The 21,371-nt window shown below is 36.4% G+C and overlaps 1 protein-coding gene across 1 annotated transcript in view; it reads right to left on the bottom strand.

Moving 5' to 3' along the window:
- Window positions 1-21,371, bottom strand: part of LOC103255181 (usherin) — a 465,104-nt gene that overhangs the window by 262,701 nt on the left and 181,032 nt on the right. The window contains exons 19-21 of the mRNA XM_008053149.2: window positions 14,537-14,687; window positions 13,830-13,972; window positions 3,000-3,628 (exon numbers count right to left, since the gene is read on the bottom strand). Coding sequence (XP_008051340.2) covers window positions 3,000-3,628; window positions 13,830-13,972; window positions 14,537-14,687 — 923 coding nt within the window. The remainder of the gene's footprint in view (window positions 1-2,999; window positions 3,629-13,829; window positions 13,973-14,536; window positions 14,688-21,371) is intronic.

Raw genomic sequence — 21,371 nt, 5'->3', positions numbered from 1 at the left:
CCACACCCAGCTAATTTTTGTTTATTTATTGTAGAGACGAAGTCTCACCAAGTTGCCCGGGCTGGTCTCAAACCCATGGGCTCAGGCAATCCACTCGCCTCAGCCTCCCAAAATGCTGGGATTACAGGCCGAGCCACTGAGCCTGGCCAAGAATATGATTTTGATCTACACTGCTGTGTTCTCCAATTTACTTTCTTGATACCAAGTTATATCATTTCCTTTTATACTTACTAATATGATATTTTAGATTTGTTTTCTACATAACCCAAGTATGTGTAGTTTTTCTTGCTTCTCCTAATTAGACATAATTCTTACAGGTTGCACTGTACAGAGAAAAGAACATACAGTAAAAAATGAGACAAAACTGAGTGAAATACCAGTTCTACTCTCTTTATTATCTTCTACATTATCAGATGGCATTCCTTGTTTCTCTGAGCTCAATTTGTTGTTTTCCTCTGAGTTCCTGTCACTTCTGGGCATAGTATATGTTTATTTGTTTTCATTCTGTCCAAAATATAAGCTCCATGAGGCTATCAACTTTATTTTGAATTCTTGTATTCCTAGTGCCTGAAAGAGGCACTTGTAAAGAAGTATACTCATTTATTGATGCTCAATAAATGTTAATAAAATGGAATTTATTATTGTTATTGCTAATATTATTGACAACATCCTTCATCCATCCAAATACTTGAAAAACCTCTATGTGGCAAATGTTGGATTAATATCTTAACCAATGCATTAATGACTATCCTTCTGTTATTCTTCATAAATATTTTATCTATTAGCAATTTTGACTTTTAAACCTTATATTTTATGAAGAGAAGTTATTGTTTAGCTGTCATATACCCCTGTTTACCAGATAAGCTGTATCACTAGAACATTTACTTGGGTAAAGTTTTAAGTTCTTTCTGAATATAATTTAAGCCAATAACACTAAAGCAAAAATATATTTTCTATACTTTTAAAATAGTATATAGCATCAAATGCAAGATTCAGTTAAATATTCCTGTGGATCATCTTTATTGATAACTTCTTATTTCCTAGTTATGTAATAAAAAAGTAAAAAGTGTGAATTTTTATTTATTTATTTTTTTGAGTTGGAGTCTCGCTCTGTCACTCAGGTTGGAGTGGAGTGGCATGCTCATGGCCACTGCTGCCTCAACCTGCTGGGCTCAGGCGCTCCTTCTGCCTCAGTCTTGCAAGTAGCTGGAACGACAGGCACATGCTGCCATGCTCAGCTAACTTTTTGATTTATTGTAAAGACGAGGTCTCATCAAGTTGTCCAGGCTAGTCTCGAACCCTTGGGCCCAGGCAGTTCTCTCACCTTGGCCTCCCAAAGTGCTGGGATTACAGACTTGAGCCACTGTGCCTGCCCTAAAAGTGTGAATTTTTATAAGTTATTACTAGTGTGCAACATTCAAACACCCCAGGCACCTTCTTAGAGACTTTTAGATTCCTGACCCGGAGTTCCTAATGCCTTGTGGGCCTCAGGTGAGTGCCTGTGAGAATTCTGCTCCCTAGCTTGCTAATCTAAACTTCTCTAGCAAGCTGACAAGTCACGTATATTGTCTCATTCCTGGATGGCATTACAAAATCAAAAGAGGAAAAAAAGAAAAAGAAAAAGAAAATAGCCAGGCAACTTGTTCTGTATACTTTTGATTGTCGTTTATGTGTTGAATTGAATAGAATTGTGCATTGAGTATATTATTCTTCTGAAAGTATTTGTTCTTTTTCAGATCTACTGCAATCCGCAATGCCTAGCTGTTAAATTTTTGTTAGAAAGAATCCAGAACAATGTTCATTATGCAACTTTGCTTTTCTGAAGGGACTGTGTTTGTTATGTTGCATCACATTGATTGGTACTGCTACCAAAGTTTTGCAAACTCCCCCAGGATTGAATAGTCATTTCTGTAATGATTAATACCACTAGGTTGGTTGGTTTGTTTGGGTTTTTAATTTTGTTTTTACATTGAATGAGGAGCAATTCTTATGACTGCTGAACACATGTGTATATAATAAACATTATATATCATATACTTGAAATTATTTTCCTTTTGGTATTTAATCACAAGTTTAATATTTTTATTTTAATATTTTAATTAAAAATGCATGTCACTTTGACCAGACTCATATTAAAACTAATAAAGACTTTTTTAAAAAAGTTTTTGATTTGTAGGTTAATTTAAATTTCTTCAACAATTTACACTGTTTAGCATCACCTAGAGTTTGCTTTTGGTGGGGGAGAGAGAACACACAACATAGATCCAAGTAATAATTTCAACAGATGAACTTTGCTGTTATGCAAATGTCCTTTGTTTTGTGCTCTGGTGAGCAAGCTACTGTACCAACACTTTTGGCAGTAGTACAAGACTGAATCCATGGAAGCATGTGTGTATTTACACAAAAGAGGCTTCTAAGCTACAAAACTCCCTCCTGTTTGGTTACACTAATTTCCCTTGAATGAAGTTTGTATGCCAGCCAAAACAATGGTAGTTATCCTGTCCTCTAGAGTTCATTCCCAGTAGAATGAGGTGAATAATGGAACATTTTCTAGATAATCCATTAATGTGCTATTTTTATTTCTTTCTCCATCATTTTGATTCGTTGATTATTGTAAAATATCAGAATATTTGTGATGGGAAATTTTGTTAATATGCTAATTCATTCCTCCGTATTTTCCCATCTCTTCTCATTTTCTGATCTATTTAAATCTGACGTGGTGGTTAAGCTAAGCATCCCATTGTGGCATTCAAAGTATTTCAGGTGTGCGAGGCAAATGGAAGCATCTCAACAATATAATTAAGGGGATACAGGGAGAAATGAAAAACTGACATCGAATTCAAGATCGTTTGGGCCAAAGGCCAAAAGCCAGTTTCTCCAGTGAATGCCTAAAAACAACAAATGCGTTTGTTTAGTCAGCAGATGGCTCTGTTCAACACAGAGTCAATCCAGGGTAAATTCCTAAGTCTATTGAGAAGACAGAAGACTCAGTATCGTACCTTGGCTGCCTCAGGTCCCAGCACCATCACCACAGGTGGCTGTACTCCAGCAGGTCGTGAGGGTCTTGTGGTAACTTCTCCCCAAGCACTGCTATTTGTACCTCCATGAAGAGTACTCATTAGTATACGGTATTCATATTTTGTCCATGGGCTAAGAGCAGGAGTCTTATCAATAAACCTCATGGAATGACTTCTTGGCAGAGTCACCAAGGTAGTAATTTCCTCCTCTCCTTTGACTCTTCTCTCAATTGTGACATTCTCCACCAAGCCATTGGGGTGAATGGGGGGTTGCCAAGATATAATCACAGATGTTGGCGTATCAGAGAACAACTCTGGGCTTGGGATATCTTCTGGTGCCCCTGGAAGTGTCCATACAGTCTTGGACTCTGGAGAGAGGGAGCATCCTTTTGAAGTGCAGGCTTCTACCTGAAACTTATAGGCAGTATATGGGTTTAAATGGATCACTGTGCAATTAGTGACATTTCCAGAAGTTCTTAAGTACAGGTGGCCATGTTGATAAATGTTATAATGGGTAATAACCCCATTGCATTTTGAAGGATGCTGCCAGGTGACCAACATCATTCTTGAGTTCACATCCAGAATAATCGGAGGATCTATAGGTCCAGGTTCTATAAAGTCAAATAAATCCAAGATGTAAAATCTCTAGGAAACTTCCCATATCTACTCAAATAAAGCTAAAATGAGTGCTAACTTTTAAATACGGGTATGAAAATGAACATTTGACAAAGATTAATAAGTAAACAAGTGCTGTAAAGACAAGGAGTATGATTACTTTGCTCACGTGTGAAATACTCGTCTAATATTCTGACACTGCAATTGCCATTTTCCTCTCTAAGATCTTTATCAAAATAATTTATTTTTATTAAAGTTAATGGTTAAAATATAGTAAGTTTTTTTAAAAAATAAAGGGCAGTTGTTACCAAAGTTCTAGCCTCCACCACATTTTTTTCTAGAGCCCTAGTAATTATAATCAATAACACTATCATAACAAACCTGAATATTTTACAGCCCAGTAAAATCCTTTGGCATCTCTCATTATATATTCCATATTATACTTGCTTCTGTTTATCATTCTAATCCATGTTTTGCAATTTATCTACTCCCTGTTAATATTATAGGTGATTTTTTACTGTGACTGTGACAGAAGCTGCCGATTTAGCTCTTTCACCTACTGATAAATAAACAATGCACAGATCTGACCTTTAGGTTAACAGGTTTTATGCTTACTCCACTCAGCACTCTAACTGATTCAATTATCATAAAGGTTCAGGAGGCTCCATGAATACTGAAAAAGGCCCACCATATGCCTGCATAGGTGTTGTGGAACAGCAAATATTCTGCAGCCCTCCAGAGAAATTCCTTAATTGTAAATAATTTCACCATGCGACACAATCAAGTCACCTTGAATGCAAACCCCTCAGCCTGCGGAGGCAAAGTGTTATTTAAGCTTTACTGGGCTGCGTTAAATTCTGCAATTTGAAGGGCTGTTAAGTTTTTCAATTGAAATTTCATTTAAAATGCAGGTGCTTTTTATTATATTGAGGCTTTACTGCTCTCTAGGTACAAGCAAGAACATGGTGCAATAACACAAATCTGGCTCAATCACTGATCAGTAACAGCTGTAATTCCAGAACATTTAGCATTCTTATAAACCACGGCCTGAAATCTATAAATTGCTACAACAGATCAAGAAAATACTATATCCCCCTTTTCTGCCCACAGCAATTTTGACATTTATGGTATTTTTCTGTGAACATTAGATTTTATTGAAAATCTTTAAAAAAGATACACTTGGATTTAGTAATTGTTTAAAACAGTGTTGATTATGTGAGTGTGTGTATGCAATTCAGTGTTATACCAAAGGTTTAAATTTCAGATGCAACCACTGCTTTGCAAAGCCAGTGGCTGCAATGAGAGATGATTATATGAACCCACTTTCACACAACAGGACCCACATATTCGTCACCAACAGGACTGATGGGAGAATCATAATTACTTTTTGAGGGGGATGACGTTACAGTGAGCTAACCCTGAAATCAAGCTATTTCTGACAATTTGGTAATCCATCCTATTTGAGAAGAGAAACACATACACACATACACAGACACAACAACAACAACAACAATAACAAAACAGCAATCTTGGTGTGGATCACATTTTCCGTTTTAGTCTGTTGTTAGCTTTCATTTTAAAGTTTTCTGAAAAACACTGTGACATTTTTTACTTTTGCATTCTCATATATAGTAGCAGTAGCAATTATTCTATCAAAATGGGGATATCGCTCCTTTCTTGTTTATACTTGTCACCTAGATTTAGCTATTTCCCAGAGAAAAGCAAGTGTGAGTCTTGTAAGATATCAATGTTGTTTTGAAATCTAAAAAAAACCCTAAATCCCCTGAGATTGGGTTTCATAAAATCAATGGTGGAGATTCAAGTCTTTAATGTCTAACCCTATCTCACCCTCTCATCCCCAAAGAGAATAATATACACTTAAAAATCAGAATATTTTCTATTAGGGTTTTCATCAGGGTCTTGCATAATTATTCCTCATATGTGAACTATCAAACTGTGAGCTTCTTCAGGGAAAAGAAACAACAATAATGCAGTTTGTTCTCTGTGATGAGGGGGGATAAGTCTTTTATTTCTCCTGAATATGATGATAGCATTATGGGTGAAACATCCATGATAATGAGGTGAACTTGCACTTCAAACTCCCAAAGAATGCAGCCTTTTCTTAAAGATGATCTCTTATCTTGGGAAAAGAAGAGATGTTCAATTTCAATTTCATGATTTTTCCCCTTAAAAGACAGCATACATTTTATTAACTTCCTGCTCTGGTTGAGTGGGCTCCCTGCTCTTGTTGCAGAAGGGTCCTTTAACTTGTGTAATTCTGGAGAGGAAGCTGAAAGCAGCTTAATTAGCTCCTTTGGCTAGGGAAGTGTTAAAACCTGACTCCTGGCACCCTTTCAATTTAGTGTTTTAAAATGATAAGCCGAATCATCTAATTCTATATACAAATCAACTGGCCTACTACTGCATGGTTGAAAGGGTCACCACAATTATGTAAAACATGAGTAATAACTATAATTGGGGTAGTTTGCTAATACAATAAAAAGCTCTGAACATGAGGAAAGTTATGCTCACAGCAGTAGCTATCACTTTCTAAAGTAAGAATTCATGGATGAAATGACATGAAAAAGATGGTTATAAAATTTTAATGGAATGATAAAAGGCAAAAGTCAGCCTCTCAGCTGAATTCTTAAAATCCCTATATATCACAATCAGCTCCTTAACTGTAAAATCAATGTGGAGTATAACATGTTGTCAATGCAGCTGTCACTGGAGGGGAGACTGCGAGTATGACAGGCACACAGCTCAGCTGGCCGGTGATGAAAATACAACCATACAGCCTCTCTCCGTGGGTGTAATTGTTTAGAGAACTCCCTCCTGGAGCTGGAAAGGGGAGCATTCTTTCTGTCCAGATCACAGATTCATATTTCAGACCATTTCAGTATTGCATTTAACAACGGAAAGTAGTTTCATTTGGGCAAATGAAATTATCTTTTATAGGAAACTACTTCCCTCATCAGCTTTAAAAGTTCAGCCTCAGTCTAAAACAGAGTAACACAATTGTTACCAGAGGTGTCTGTTTATTTTGTTTTCTATTCAGATGTGTAAATCAGTAAGGGTATGTGTGTGCACATGCACATGTGTATGTGTATGAATACACAGTTTGAATGACTCACAGCTTGAGTGTGTATATAATAATTTTCAGGATTTTGCATGAGTCATCTACACTTGTTTGCTATTAGAGTTACCCATGATTAATCAACCCATTTTCTTGCTATGTTTTTATTGTTGCTCTGCAGCAACATTTTACCATTCTAGTTAAAAAGTCCATTTAAAAGCTTTTACCGTAATATTAACTCCATACATGAATATCCCCTAAATTTACCAGTGAATTAAAAATCAAGGTAGCAAATATATGGATGTATAATTACAATAAGTAATATACTGTATGCTAATTGTTAATGTAGCCTTTTGATATTCACTACTGATATGTTGGCAGAAGAATAGAGTAATGGATTCTATCTTCTCTTTAATCATGAATTCTTTTATCAATTTATTATTTATACTCCAACTACTTCCCAAAAGAATTTTTGACAGCTCATAATAAAAGACCCAAATGTAAGAGGACCAATAGAATAAAGATAAAGAAATATTAATCTTGTGTTAATGAAGAGGGTACAATAGTTGTATCTCAGAACAAATATTAAGAATGGGCATTGCAGTTTTGCACACAAATGAACTTTCAGCTTCCTGACAACCAAAAAAAAAGGGGGCAATGGGCTGTGTAACATAGGCGCCATTACTTAATGAGGGGAACCTATGAAGACTAGAAGGTTGTTGAAATTGAAAGGATACTATTTGATAGTCTGAAAGTCAGAGAACCGATATTCGAAAACTATTTTTCTCCATTTCCCTGGAGCTCAGAACAGTGGAAAGCAGGTTAAAAAGAATGTCTTGACTTCTAGAATGGGGCATATTGTGAGGTGAATGGTAGTGGATGCATCTTGACAGCTTTGGGGGTAGAAAATAAAATGTGTTGATGTGAGAATTCAGAAGCCGAAAAAAGTTCTTAAAAAACCTAATAGTCATCATCTTCACTTTTTATATTTAGGCAAAACTTTACCTGAATTTTTCAAAAGGTAGCAAGTCCACATTGTTTAAAGAAGCCACTGCTTGACCTCCATAGGAGCTCTTTCAGACCCTAAGCCGTCTTTCCCCTCCTTTGTACTTACTTAATCAATCTTGGAAAATTGGGGTTTTAGGGACATTGTCAAAATGAGTAAATTAACATGATTAAAATAATCTATGCATTGTTTTAGCATTACAGAATAATCTTTATAGGCAGGTGTTATGTAAAATTCTATAGAAAATAATTATGGCAAACACCAATCTTTTTGTTAATAGCTAGTAGTTTTCCAGTATCTGAACTCTCTAAGAATTTAGACTTGAGACCCTTAAAACTAAGCTTATTCCATTAAATATCAATATGTGGCAATTAGCACTGGATCATCTTGCATAGTCCACTGTGAATTTTCAAATACTGACGACTTAACTTTTTGAAAGCTAAAGAAAAACATAGATTTCAAAAATGTTTAGTGAATGGCCAGAATAATTTTTCAATTTTTCCTTCCCTTTCTGTCACAAAGATTCAGTATTTTACTCTTATTACACGTTGCAAGAATTAGAACAAGAAATATATATATGCATGTATTTTATATATATATTATATATATATATATTTTAAAATTATCTTTCTATATATGCCACCCCTTCATTTTGAATAGCACATGATTTGGGGCCAGCAGAAGTCTCTCAAACTAGAAAATTCATTTATCTAGTAGAGACAGCGAACGTTGAATCAAAGGGACAGCCAGCAGCCGGCCTCTCTCTGTCCAAGGCAAATAAATAATGAGGATCACTTTTGGGTCTTCCTTCCCTTATAGTCTTATATTCAGAGGCAGGAACCACTGACAGGACATTCTGAGAGTCCCTCTCCAGGTTTCATGTGTCAATGGACGCCTTTTACAGCAATTGCTTTTTCTACTTATCCTGGACCAATAGTGAAGAAGTAAATTTGAACTTTGCTATTAAAAGTGAACACTAACGCCGGGCTCAGTGGCTCAGCCTGTAATCCCGCGCCTTTGGGAGGCTGAGGTGAGTGGACTGCCTGAGCCCGCGGGTCGAGACCCGCCTGGGCAGCGAGACCTCATCTCTACAATAAATCAAAATATCAGCCGGGCGTGGTAGCGCATGCCTGTAATTCCGGCTGCTCAGAAGGCTGAGGCAGAAGGATCGCCGGAACCCAGCAGGTCGAGGCTGCGGTGGCCGGAAGCGGCCACACTCCAGTCTGGGCCACAGAGTGAGACTCCAACTCAAAAAAAAAAAGTGAACACTAAGTAGAAATCGTTTTCTATATCCTCCCCTAGTCTTCTCCTCTGGGCAGGCTTTCCTGACACCTCATCTTGAGGGATGTGCCCTTATTCTGGGCTTGGTCTCATCAATGTCTTGGCTCTGAACACTCTATGACTTTACTATGTATGCCTCTGGCCAGACAGTGGAAGCCTCATGGGAAGAAGAGTGTGTTATTCATCCTTGTAACTTTCATATCTCTTTCAGTCCCTGGTACACAATAGATAGCTAATTTATTTTGCCTTATTGGTTATCATGGATTAACTTAGGTCAAACTCTCTTTTTCATTGGTACCTCAATTAAAAATTTGGGGGCAGCTACTCTATACCAGATTCTCTATCAGCCACTGATAACACAAAGATACAGAGAGCCCCAGGTCTTAAGAAGTTACAATTCAGAAGGGCACATTGGTGATACAAGTAAACACAAGAATTTTCAGGGAGCAATGAAAAGGGAAGGCTTCACAGAAAAGGTGGTATTTGAGCTGAGGCTTGATGAAGGAGCAGAATTATGCCAGGCAACGCAAGAGGAAGAAACGTGTTCTGTTGGATCTAGATTTCAACTGGCATTGCAATGTCTTTTTGTTTTAGTCAGAAAAACCTCAGTTCTTTTGTAAACTGCTTTCAGATGAAAGACTAATAACTGAGGGAAGAGTAAAGCAGCATCCAGATACTAGATAATTTTCCTCATGTCCCCATCCTCTGTTTACAGTGCAATTATAGATTTACAAAAAAATAGCAAGATAATGCAATAAAAAAATACAGCATGTTAATTGTACAGTCATGCGTCACTTAACAATAGTGATATGTTCTGAGAAATGCATCATTAGGTGATTTCATTGTGGTGTGAACACCATAGCATATGTTTACACAAACCTAGATGGTACAATCTACTACACACCTAGGCTATAGGGAATAGCCTATGACTCCTAAGCCACAAATCTGTACAGTGTGTACCTGTACTGAATACTGTAAGTAATTGCAACTCAATGGTAAGTATTTATGTATGTATTTATTAAGTATATTAGAGATTTCTAAACATAGAAGAGGTACAGTAAAATACGGTATTATAATTGTAAGAGTCACTGTCATATAGGCTGTCTGTCATTAATCAAAATGTCATTAGGTATACTTAAAACCTCACTGTGCAGACAAAATTGTGAACACATGAAAACTTGTCTAACTAAACCTGCAGAATAAACTGTTCAAATTCCATGGATTTTATTTAATAATACTGCTTAGATTAGTGGTTAAAAATATAAATGTGGAACTTTAATCTACAAATTTAAGATATGATCTAATTTTTAAAATATATAACAGCTAAATAGGTTAATCAGTTGTGAACTCAAGTTTTTTGTTTTGGGTTTTCTTTTCTGGAGGTAGAAAAGTGATTTTTAGAAAACTATTTCATTTTCATTAGTTGATCTAATTGCTTGTATACACTATATATGTTTGTCATTAAAATGACTGAAATAACCAGATATTCCATATTTCAATCTCCTTACCTGGAAAACCTTGTGTGAAACAGATTATGTGGCATTTATTGGTCTAGAGAATTCATAGTTTTAAGGAAGAGTAGTTTATCTCATATTTTACACCAGGCAAGAGTTTAGTGGAGTACATCCGCATTTGATGCTGAGGTTCAAAGAAACTTGCCCTCCCTGCCAACTACAATTTCTACATGTACATCCTGTACAGAAAACAATTGTAAACATACAAGAGAGAGGGAACAATAATATAATAAGGAGTGATGGCTACATCAGGTTTAAAGGTATCAACATTTTATTAGTCACATGCTTCCAAGTCAAACACAATCTTAATGTATTTTTTGCAAGCTGTGGACATGCCAGGTGCTTGGATTGTCAGCAGCACATTTTAAAAAATCGTGTGTTGTTTGTATTTATCTGGTTGCAAATAGTCGAACACTATACTGACCAAGTTGGCTGGAACAAACATCTTTTATTAACACACATTTAACAGGATTTAAAATATTCATAGGAAAAGTGCATTATTATTATTTGGCATCAGCACAGCACACTAGATTTTTAAAAATGCATGGAACTGGATATTGGTGGCACACTGATGTAAATGAAAAATTATTTGAAAAAAAAATCTATTAAAATTCCTTACATCCCTTTCTCTGTTCATGAGAACTTCTCTTTGCACTCAAGCACGTGCTTCTCTCACTGTAGCTCATTTCCTGCCTAGGTTTCTCTTTTCATTTTCAACTGTCTTGCTGCCTTGATGAAAAATCACTGTCTTGAAATATCACACCGAAAAATACTGCCATGGGTGACCCATTTTGGCACTGGGAAGTTTTAAGCTTGTGGCTGATGCAGAAAGGTACCTGCTGATGGTATGAAATTTAAATGTGGGCATGAGGTATCTTCTCTGTTTCATTCTGTAAGATGATATGTGAAATTTCTACATGGCAAATTGCACTTTGGTGAGCAGGAGGTGCTGGTCAGGATCAAGTATGAAGTGTGATTCTGGCATGGAGCTGTCAGTATGGGTGGTTTTATAAGCAATGCTTTGTAGCCTCGACAGAAAAACTGCTTGCGCCCAATGGCAATCAGTCGGTTTTTGTCAACTCAATTGCATATCCTTTCAGAGATGGCATCCATTTCCACTGACATCCAAAATATAGAGTACACTGTCACCGTATTTTAGGGGTGAGTGTGCACTGGTAACATAACCTGGAGGGGCATATGGCTGGCTTCCGGTTCTTTTCTATGTGTGTGATATCATGTACATGAAAGTCAGAGGAAGAAAGAGTTCGTCTATCTTAGGGAAAGATAAAGGATTTAAATAAAAAATGATGGCTGACTTTTTTGAGTTGATATCTGCTATATCATCAAATGCTACTAATTCTTACTTCAAGAAAATTAAGGGTTAATACTACTCACTTCAAACTCAGGCCCTTAAAAAAATCACAAATATGGCAGGACCTCTGTGTATGAAAATGCTAACTCCACATGGTCTATAAGACTTGTTTTATAGTAAGAGGAGAAGGGAGGTAAGTTTGCTTAACAAAGATTTCTGTGCTAATTAGTATTTTGTAATGATTTCGACTTTATGTATGGGCTACCTTCATGCCTGTGGATAGGAGGTTATAGCCCTCATTCAATAAGAACTGTGGGCAGATTACCATTGAGGAGATTTGAGTGTTATTCTTTATCAGTGGTAATAAAATTTGTGGAGCCAAAATACACACACAAACACACACACACACACACACAGAGAAAGAAAGAGAGAGAGAGAGAGAGAGAGAGAGAGAGAGAGAGAGAGAAACTCTTTCCTCCTTTCAACCTGGCATTCTATAGAGCTATCACATCTGTGGTGGGTTGAATTATTATTTATGTTAATCTTTGTTGAGTGCCATCAATCATGCTGCTATATCTAAGAAGGAGATTAAAAATCTATCTTCAGTTGTTTTAAAAAGTGTTTCTTCAAAAATTTATTCTGAGTGTGAGGTCTCCAGTTCATAAATCTGAGTACAATTGGTGACCATGATATCAGGTTCCCCAGAGTGTATGTAATGTTCCTCCTAAAAGGTGTGTGTATTAATGCTTTCTGGGCTTTGGGTGCATTTTTTATACTGTGCTGATAATTTACTAAGCAATACCCTTGAGAGCAAAAACTGGATGTGCCCTTGCAAACTACCTAACTTGTTCTCAGGGAGTAATTATAAATTGGGAGAAATGGATTAAGTATTATATATTATTGCTAATAATGGTTTTTTTAAAAAAATCAAGTCAACTTTAAAGAGGGTAAATTATTCTGAATCAATCTTATTTGATGACTTATCCTTGTTAAAATAATACAATTAAAGATATTATAAAAATAAAACAATCTAGTTAATACATAATTGATATTGCTTCAAATACCATATCTTTGTGTTAATATCTAGTCTTCTGAAAGTCACTCAGGTTCTCATTGATGATATAGAGGCAGAATGGCAACTGGCCAACAGAGCAGCATCTCCTAAGAAGCTCATGATTAAAAGACTTGATAAGATTAACACTAAAAGTCTCATTGTTCAAAGATACATTGTCCTCATTCATTTGTGTAACTTGATGTAATTTCCAACTTCTCTTTAAAAAACTATGCTTTCATACATATGCTTTTATAGAGGTAATTTGTAGAAAACCATGCACAAATTATATAAATAATTATATAAATAATTATACAACTGTAAATACATTATAGCCATGTATTTATTCCAAAGTATAATCTAACAAAAACATGCATATGCAAATATAACTCTTCAGTGAACAGCTAGAAAATTCTCTTTATTGGTTGAATAAGGGAATCCCAACTTATTCCTTGCAATACATGCAGAGTCACTATTATCAGATTGTATTTCTCTATCCTGGAGGCTGTCTTCTGGGTATGAATAAAAACACAATGAAACCTGTTTCCAAGAACAAGTATATTGATGCGCTAATCATCCTCATGAAATAAGGTCCATATTTAATTTTTTTCTGCCTGCCAGAATTTCTCCCAAACAGAATATTCGGTCATAGAGCAGAAGATGACAACCTTTTTCTTGCAAGGCACCCAGAAGTGCACTGAAGGATAACATGGGGCTATATCATAATTTATTGTGAATTCCTTCTTCCTGTCTGTTAGACCTAACTGTCTAAGATCATGTTTTTTTATCTTTCTGGAGAGACTGATTACCCTTGTACTCTCGCTTGCCCTGGAAAAGATTATTGTCACTAAAAGACAAAAAATTGGGGAGGCTCATTTCTTTGCTTTGGAAAAATTGAAGACATTTTAACTCCCTAATGTAGAAGACATTTGGCTGCGTATTGTTCAGACCACTTACTGTCCTCTGCGGTCATGAATGGAATCCAAGAACTATGTGCACTGCCAAATCCATTGGAGGCAACCAACCGAAACACATACTCTGTGTACGGTTGGAGATCTCTCACTTCATAGCTTAGTGATGCAGAAGGATTGGAAAATAACCTATTTGGGAAAGAAATGTTGATTAGGAAGTTTTAAACATTCTAAGAGCTAAAAAAAAGTGAAATATTGTTTGCAAAAAAAAATTTTCAGAGAATGTCAACATACATTTAAGTACTACAATTTTGTGCCATCAAATGAGATCTCTTAAAATAAGTGGCCAGTTGACTGAGGACTTGTAATCTTGTGTTTATATGACATGTAAATTCTAGTAGTATTGAGATTGATTGCCATATTGATTTGTGGAGTAGGTATTATAATTTTCAAGTTATAGTTCAGAGAGCATTTTGTTAGTTTCAAGTATGTCCTTGCTTTATGCAATGCATGTGTTCAAGAGAAGTTCAGTGTGAAGAACTCTCACTGTAAATGCTATGTAAATAACAAATAGATATTAATGCAAGGCAAATAATTATCCTCTAGTTTGTTTGCTGTTTATTTGTTTGTTTGCTTTTTGAACTTTAAAAAGCTACCTAAGTTTGTTGCCAATGTGAACTGGCCTATTCCTCAAAAATGTTATGTCTACATTGTATAACCCAGCTGAGGGGGTGGACAAAGTAGAATGCTCACTCTAGAAATCCATGGGTGGAGTCGCCAGGCCGCATCTGGAGTTGGTATCTGGGAGAGCCGGGAGCATTGTTACGAGCTGGTGTAGACCAGACAACCTGAAGACTGGTTGGAGTGGCAGATGAAAGCCTGGGAGGCAGCACGCCATCTGGAGCTGTCGAAAAACACAGATGAATTAGAGCAGAGAAAACTGTGGAGAACATATGCTGGATGGAATCGAAATGCTCCATATACTGGAAAAACTGTTCCTCAGGATCAACAACAATGTTAAACATGGTCCATTTAATTTAACATTTTCATTCCTGAACTACTGTACTTCCTTATTGTTCATTTCAACACAATTACATTAGTATTTCAGTCTTAAAAGCCAGCCCCCAAACAGCAAGACAAATGAATATGCAGCACATTCCCACCTGTACTTCTGTTTATCTAATTGAAAACATGGAGGGAATTTAGTGAAGCAAATATTAAAGTACCTTTTTAATTTAACTCTTTGTGCAATAGACCAAGCCATGGAACACTGAAGCAGTCCCAACCTTACACTCTTTCCATCTCTATCAGCCTTTGCCATCATAGTCACACCATTATACATGAACACAATTGATCTTTTTCCCTCTTCTTTTGTAGAAAAAAAAGTTTGCTAATTTTTTTTTTCCCTCCTGGAATGGTAAATAAGCATGAATGGCTGGAAAGAGCATATTCCAGCCTTAATGCTCACCCATGAAAATTAAAAAACGTTTTTCCTTATGTGTTTTACATAGTTATCCCTTCTCATAGTGCCCCTACATTTATGTAATTATGCTGCAAGTTGGAGCACACATGTAGCTTTTTCTAGCATAGCTGAATCTTCTGCAAATCTGTTCTGAATTTAGCATACCTGCTGAATACAACTACCAGGAGGATCTGTTTGAATCATCCTTCAAGACCTGATAGGAATGAATATAACTAAAGCCTATCCTAGTTTATTATCATTATCATTATTATTATTATTATCATCATTATTACTTTTACTTTGGGCTGATCTGAACTCCCTTAAGCATAACTTAATTGCTACTATAGTATAATTTGTTAGGAACGTTCTGACTATTCTAATATGGCTTCCTAATGACTTCAAATTACTAGAGGCCATTGGTGAAGAAGATGTGATAAAAATAATGAAAACCAACAAAATATCAGGGTCCATTTTCAACTCTCTTTTATACATAACCTTGTGTAGTATGTGTAGGATGATGTACTCACCAATATAGAAGAACCTAACTGTGGCCGAGGCTAATGAACGATCTGTGGTAAGAATGGAAGACTTGCATTACATGTGTCATCAATCTGTTGTAAAGGTTTGAGTTCATCAATAATGAATTCATTTTTTCAATATACATTTATTGTGCTCCACTCTGTGTTAAATAGTGTTCTTCTTGTGGAGAGAGAACAGCAATGAGTAATATAGACAACGTCCCTGCCCCTATGTAGCTTATATTTAAGTGGTAGGAATGGGAGGTTTAACAAGAACTGTACAGAAAATGATACCACATGGCCATAAGTGCTCTGGAGAAAAATCAATCAGGATAAGGGAGGAGAAAGTGAAAAGGGGTGTGCAGTTTTAGTATTAGGTAACAATTTGAATTAGATAAGAAGATTATAAGAACATATAATTTGGCAATATTTGAGCAGAGACTTAATGACATGAGATAGGTGGCTATAAGAATGTCTTGAGGAAGAGCAATCTACCAGAAAGAGCAGTTCATGCTCTCCAGAAGCAAGCCCTGGCTGTGTTTAAGAAACAGGAGAAAGGTTGTGTGGCTTATGCATAGTGAGTAAAGAGGAGAAGGGAAAGAAAAGAGGATGGAGGGGTAGGCAAGAGTCTACATCTTGAAAGTAACAATAAAGGCTTTAGAGTCTATGTAGGGCTAAGCACCAATACAGGGTTTTAATAAAGGAAATGACACGATCTAATTCTAAACTTACTACAGATCAGTCTGTGATAATGGGGGCAAGAGACAAGAATGAAAATAGGGAAACACCTACTGTAGTAATCCAGGTCACAGATGACAGTGACTTGGGTTTGAATGAGAGTAGTGGAGGTGGTGGGATATTTTGCTGTTCAGTTGAATGTGGAGTATGTTACTAACAGAATATATGGTAGTCAAAGATAAGGTCAGTGTTCTCGGCCCAAACACAGGTAACGGGTGGTGTCATCCTGAGATGAGAAGCACTGAGGGAGAAATAGGTTATAGAGTGGTTTGAGGGTTCTGTATTGTCCATGCTGCAAGTAAGAGGTACATGTCTTTAGTAAAGATAACAAGGCAGAAATGCAAATATGGGTCTGTGGGTCTAAATAGTTGTGGGTCAATGTATATATGATATTTAAAGGCTGAGACTTAGTGAAATAGAGAATGAATGTAGATAGAGTGAGGATAGGAGAGGTCTGAGAACCCAACTCTGGAATCTACCAAAATTCTGAGGTCAGGAGGAGGCCTCTAAGGAAAAAGTGACTAAGAAGGAGTGGTCAGTGAGGTAGGGGAAAAACTAACAGAAGGTTCTTACTGGACACAGAGTAAAGAAAGCATGTAAAAAAGGAAGGGCTGATCAGCTGTCAAGTGTGTTAAGAGTTTAAGGAAAAAGGGAGTTAATCATCACTCCCTTTGTAGGTGTTTGGCCAAGAGTAGGTGTTTGATGACCATGCCATGTGTAGATGCAGTGCAGCGGTGGGCATGGAAGTCTGATGAGGGAAGGTTGAGAAGAAAATGAGAGGTCAATGAGCAGATACAGTGAGCTTAGACAGCTCTTTTAGGGAAATTTATTCCAAAGGGAGGTAGAAAATGGAGCAGCAACTAGGGAAGCTCATGAAGTCAAAGGAAGTTTTCTAAAGATTGGGAGATGTTGCAGCTTATGTGCACACTTATTGGCAGGATTCAGTGGAGAATGGAGCAAATGATAGTGTAGAAGAATGAATAATTGCCAGAGTAAAGTTTTTGTGTAGGGAGAAAGAGGCGAGTCAATACACATGAGAATTGATTGAGAGTCAGTGCACACTGGCTGCTAGATACAGCAGGAAGCGTTTCCCCATTGTGTGGAAGTGACTGAGACTGTGTGACAGAGACTGAGGTGAAAGGGAGTGAGTAGATTCAGTGATAGCAAAATAACAGAGATCTCTTTTGATGGTGCCTGGTTTCTCAGTGAGCAAAATAAAAGTAAAGGCATCAGCTCAGTGCCAAAGTATGAGGATTAATTGGTTGTTTGAAGAGAGAGGAAATGATATGAAATTATTCTCTCCATTAGTAGAAGTGTGGTGTGACCAGCAATTGCAATAAATTGCTGGCCAGGGCCAACTACCCACTAACAACTCTAAATCTTTGCTTCGAAGTACATTCACTGCTAAAGATTTTTTAATTGCTATTTAATCTGTGAACACAAATAGTTTTAAACAATAATGATTTCTGATTTAATATATATTATTTAATTTATTTATAACAAGTGTACACATATAAAAAAGAGTACTGTTGAAAACATGGGCAACAGTAAAATGCAAATTGCATACAATGTGAAACATATGAAACCATGTCTCTCACTTGGATTATTTTTGTCTAATTTTTCTATATCAAGGACTATAATCCCATTGACAATTCAAATTCTGACTGAAAATTAGTTCTGATAAGTCATCAACGTAAAAAGATCAGAATTTTTAATAGGCACACAAAAACCACTTCATGTGTTAAAACAACATTGCTGTACAATTAAGGAAGAACGAAGGAGTACCCAAAATTTAGCACCATAATAATAATAGAGTATAATGGATTCTCTTCTGAGTAAGAAGATGCACAATGCTCTCTTAAATTGGTCACACAAGGATTATATAAAATTGTAAAATACCTTCAAACAGGATGATCATCTTAAATTATGTATATGTAACTACACATTCTGTATACTTTCAGTAACACTGAATTCTGGAAACCTTCCTTTCCCCTCTGTTTAACCCCTTTTATCCTAGATCTACTCCTCAGAGGCTCCTTAGCACCAAAGCAATAACTGGGAGGCAGCCATAATTCCACTGCTGGTTTCTTAACAGAAGAGCCCCATATCCATCAGCTTGATATATTGTCTCCAAGATGTTATGTTGCTCAAAAAGCTTCTCTCAAGTTTAATATGACCCTCACGGGGCAAACACTCCACAGACAACCTCCTGAATCAACACATCTTGTCCAGTAAATACTAATTCTACACAGCAACTGGATAAAACAGCTACCCCAATCTATGCATTCAAGAGAAGGGATCTTTTAATAAAATTTCAAATTTAGCCTGACTTCAAAGACACAATTAATACAAAATAGTAAACAATAAGTTAAATCACAGATGGGACTAATCTAGGTGGCATAATCTTTCGAATTTATGATTTTATTACACTTTTAAATGATGTACACTTGTGGACTCTATCTAAAAACAAAACAAAATCCAAAACCAAACAGAAAATGCTTTACGCATGCCTAAAACATTTGTTCCATGCTGATTTATAAAACTCTGTGGGTGGGGTGAGCTCTCAAAAGTGAAAATAGAGACTTTTTTCCCCCATGTAGTCAGTGACTCCCAAGGCTAGGGGAACAAGAAAAAGAAAGTTTGAAGGAGAACATGAATTCACTGTGCTTCCTGTATGTACCAATTTGTGTCATGGGACATCTCACCAACATGTTACTATTGCAGTGTTTCTTTGTTTTTGTTTTGCCTGCATATGTGTGCATTTCAGAGCAGTGGAATAAAATGCTGCATTAAAATATCAAGTAAGCCTATAATATTTTGCAACAAATTCAATTCAGTAATAAAAGATATTGAGTACCACTCAGCACAAACTTCTTACTGGGGGCGGAGGAAGGACAGAATAGGTAGAAAGAGGAATAAGATCAACTACTTTATGATTAATAGATAAGACCTGTCTCAAATGACTATAACCAAAAAAAAGACATACACAGCATAAAAGATATATAAGTGCTCCAGCGGATTCAGAAGTTAGAAACCCTCTTCCAGGAGTGCACTGGGACTTGCCTTTCAGAGGCCCCTGGCTTGCAGAGGCACTACCTTGGGGGCACTACCAGTTCATTCATCTGGGTAGTCAAGTTCTCAGCATCATTCCAGTGCTGGGGGCTCCCACCAACTCTTCCTGTGCTCATTCCACTCAGATGTGATGTTTCTTGCTGGATTCACTTGGAATCTGACTCCAGCCTACCCCAAATTACCCCTTTACTTCAGAGATTATATTTTGACAACCCCATTTAGGTTCTCTGTTAACATAAAAGAAACCATAGTCTTTTATCTACATGCATTCTTGCACATATTCAAAGTCCTTGGATTACACATTTCTTTATCATTTTCTACAATAACTACATAGGAGCAAAGATTTTCGATTCTAGTTTCCAGAATGAAAAAATTAAAGTTGAGACGCATATATTGAGTCATTGAGTCATGAACAAATTGAAAACAGAAGGCAAGACTCGATTTCCAGTCACTAAACCATATGTCATTTAAAAAGATATTAATTATGAGGAATATGCAGATGTGCTAACAAATGGACAGTCAACCTTGAACACAAGGATGCACAGAGCAGCATTAAATAGTAACAAGTAGGTTAAAATAGATTTAATGCTCACAAAACAGTCTCCCATAAGAACTAACTTTCTAAAAACATACTAAGAATTTATGTCAAATTCCTTAACATAATTATTTCTAATCCTCAGAATTACACTCGAAAATTGTCATGTAATCTCTTTGTAGTATAAATGATCTGAGGCTTAGAGAAGTTAAATATTTTCTCTCAGATCACAAAACTGGTTATTGGCAAAGTAGGCATTCAAACTCGGACTGTTTAAGTTCAAAGTCAGTGTTCTCTTAATTCTACATCGTGAAACAGCCTGTTGCAGCAAGTGATATATAATATAGAATAAATATTAAATGTATTAAATAAATATAAAAGCAAGCCATTTACAATATTAAATAGATAAGTTTCAATCAAGGTTGGATTTATATTCTGTCCAGGTCATATTCTTAAATAGTACTTTCCTGGTCTTATGTCTTCATCACAGCAGGGATTCTGTCTCCTTATCATTCCAAAAGGAACTGTGCATAAAACTACTAGTGTGAATTTGCCAGTTCTTAGGAATTAGTCAGTATCTACAGAAATTCAATATAATGCAAAATGGAGAGGTCTTCATGTTAGTAAAAGAAATCTATTTTTAAAAAATTGTAATCACAGGTATGTCATGGATTCAATCTTTGGCCATAGAATATTTAAAAATAAATATCTTAAAATCAGAACGCAGACAGTTTCAAAGCTACCAACTTTATTCTTCTACCAAATGAGAGATCCTTGCCTAGAACATCCCAGACAAGTGGTTTCCAAGTCTCTGCTTGTTCCTTATTAGTGACAGAAATATTGTCCCATCATTGAATTTTTTTTTTTTTTTGAGTTGGGGGTCTCACTTTTTCTCCCAGGCTTGAGTGCAGTGGCATGATCATAATTATCATGGCTCATGGCAGCCTTGAACTCCTGGGCTTAGGCAATCCTTCCACCTCAGCCTCCCGAGTAGCTAGAATTACAGGCATGTACCACAATGCCTGGCTAATTTTTTTGATTTTTTTGTAGAGACCAGGTTTTGCTATCTTGAACTCCTAGGTTCAAACAAACCTTCCACCTCAGCCTCCCAAAGTGCTAGGATTACCCATGTGAGCCACCACACCTAACTTACTAGAAAGTTTTTATCTTTGGAAAGCTCTTTCTTTTTTTTTTAATCAATATTTTTTATTATGATATTGTGGGGTACAGTTAAGGGTTAGGTATACAAATATGCTTCGTTCA

The sequence above is a fragment of the Carlito syrichta genome, unplaced genomic scaffold, assembly GCF_000164805.1.
Source record: "Carlito syrichta isolate Samal-C Ts95f unplaced genomic scaffold, Tarsius_syrichta-2.0.1 Scaffold287916, whole genome shotgun sequence".
NCBI lineage: Eukaryota > Metazoa > Chordata > Mammalia > Primates > Tarsiidae > Carlito > Carlito syrichta.
Note: the sequence above shows the minus strand (reverse complement) of the source record. Positions and strands in the feature narration are given on the sequence as shown.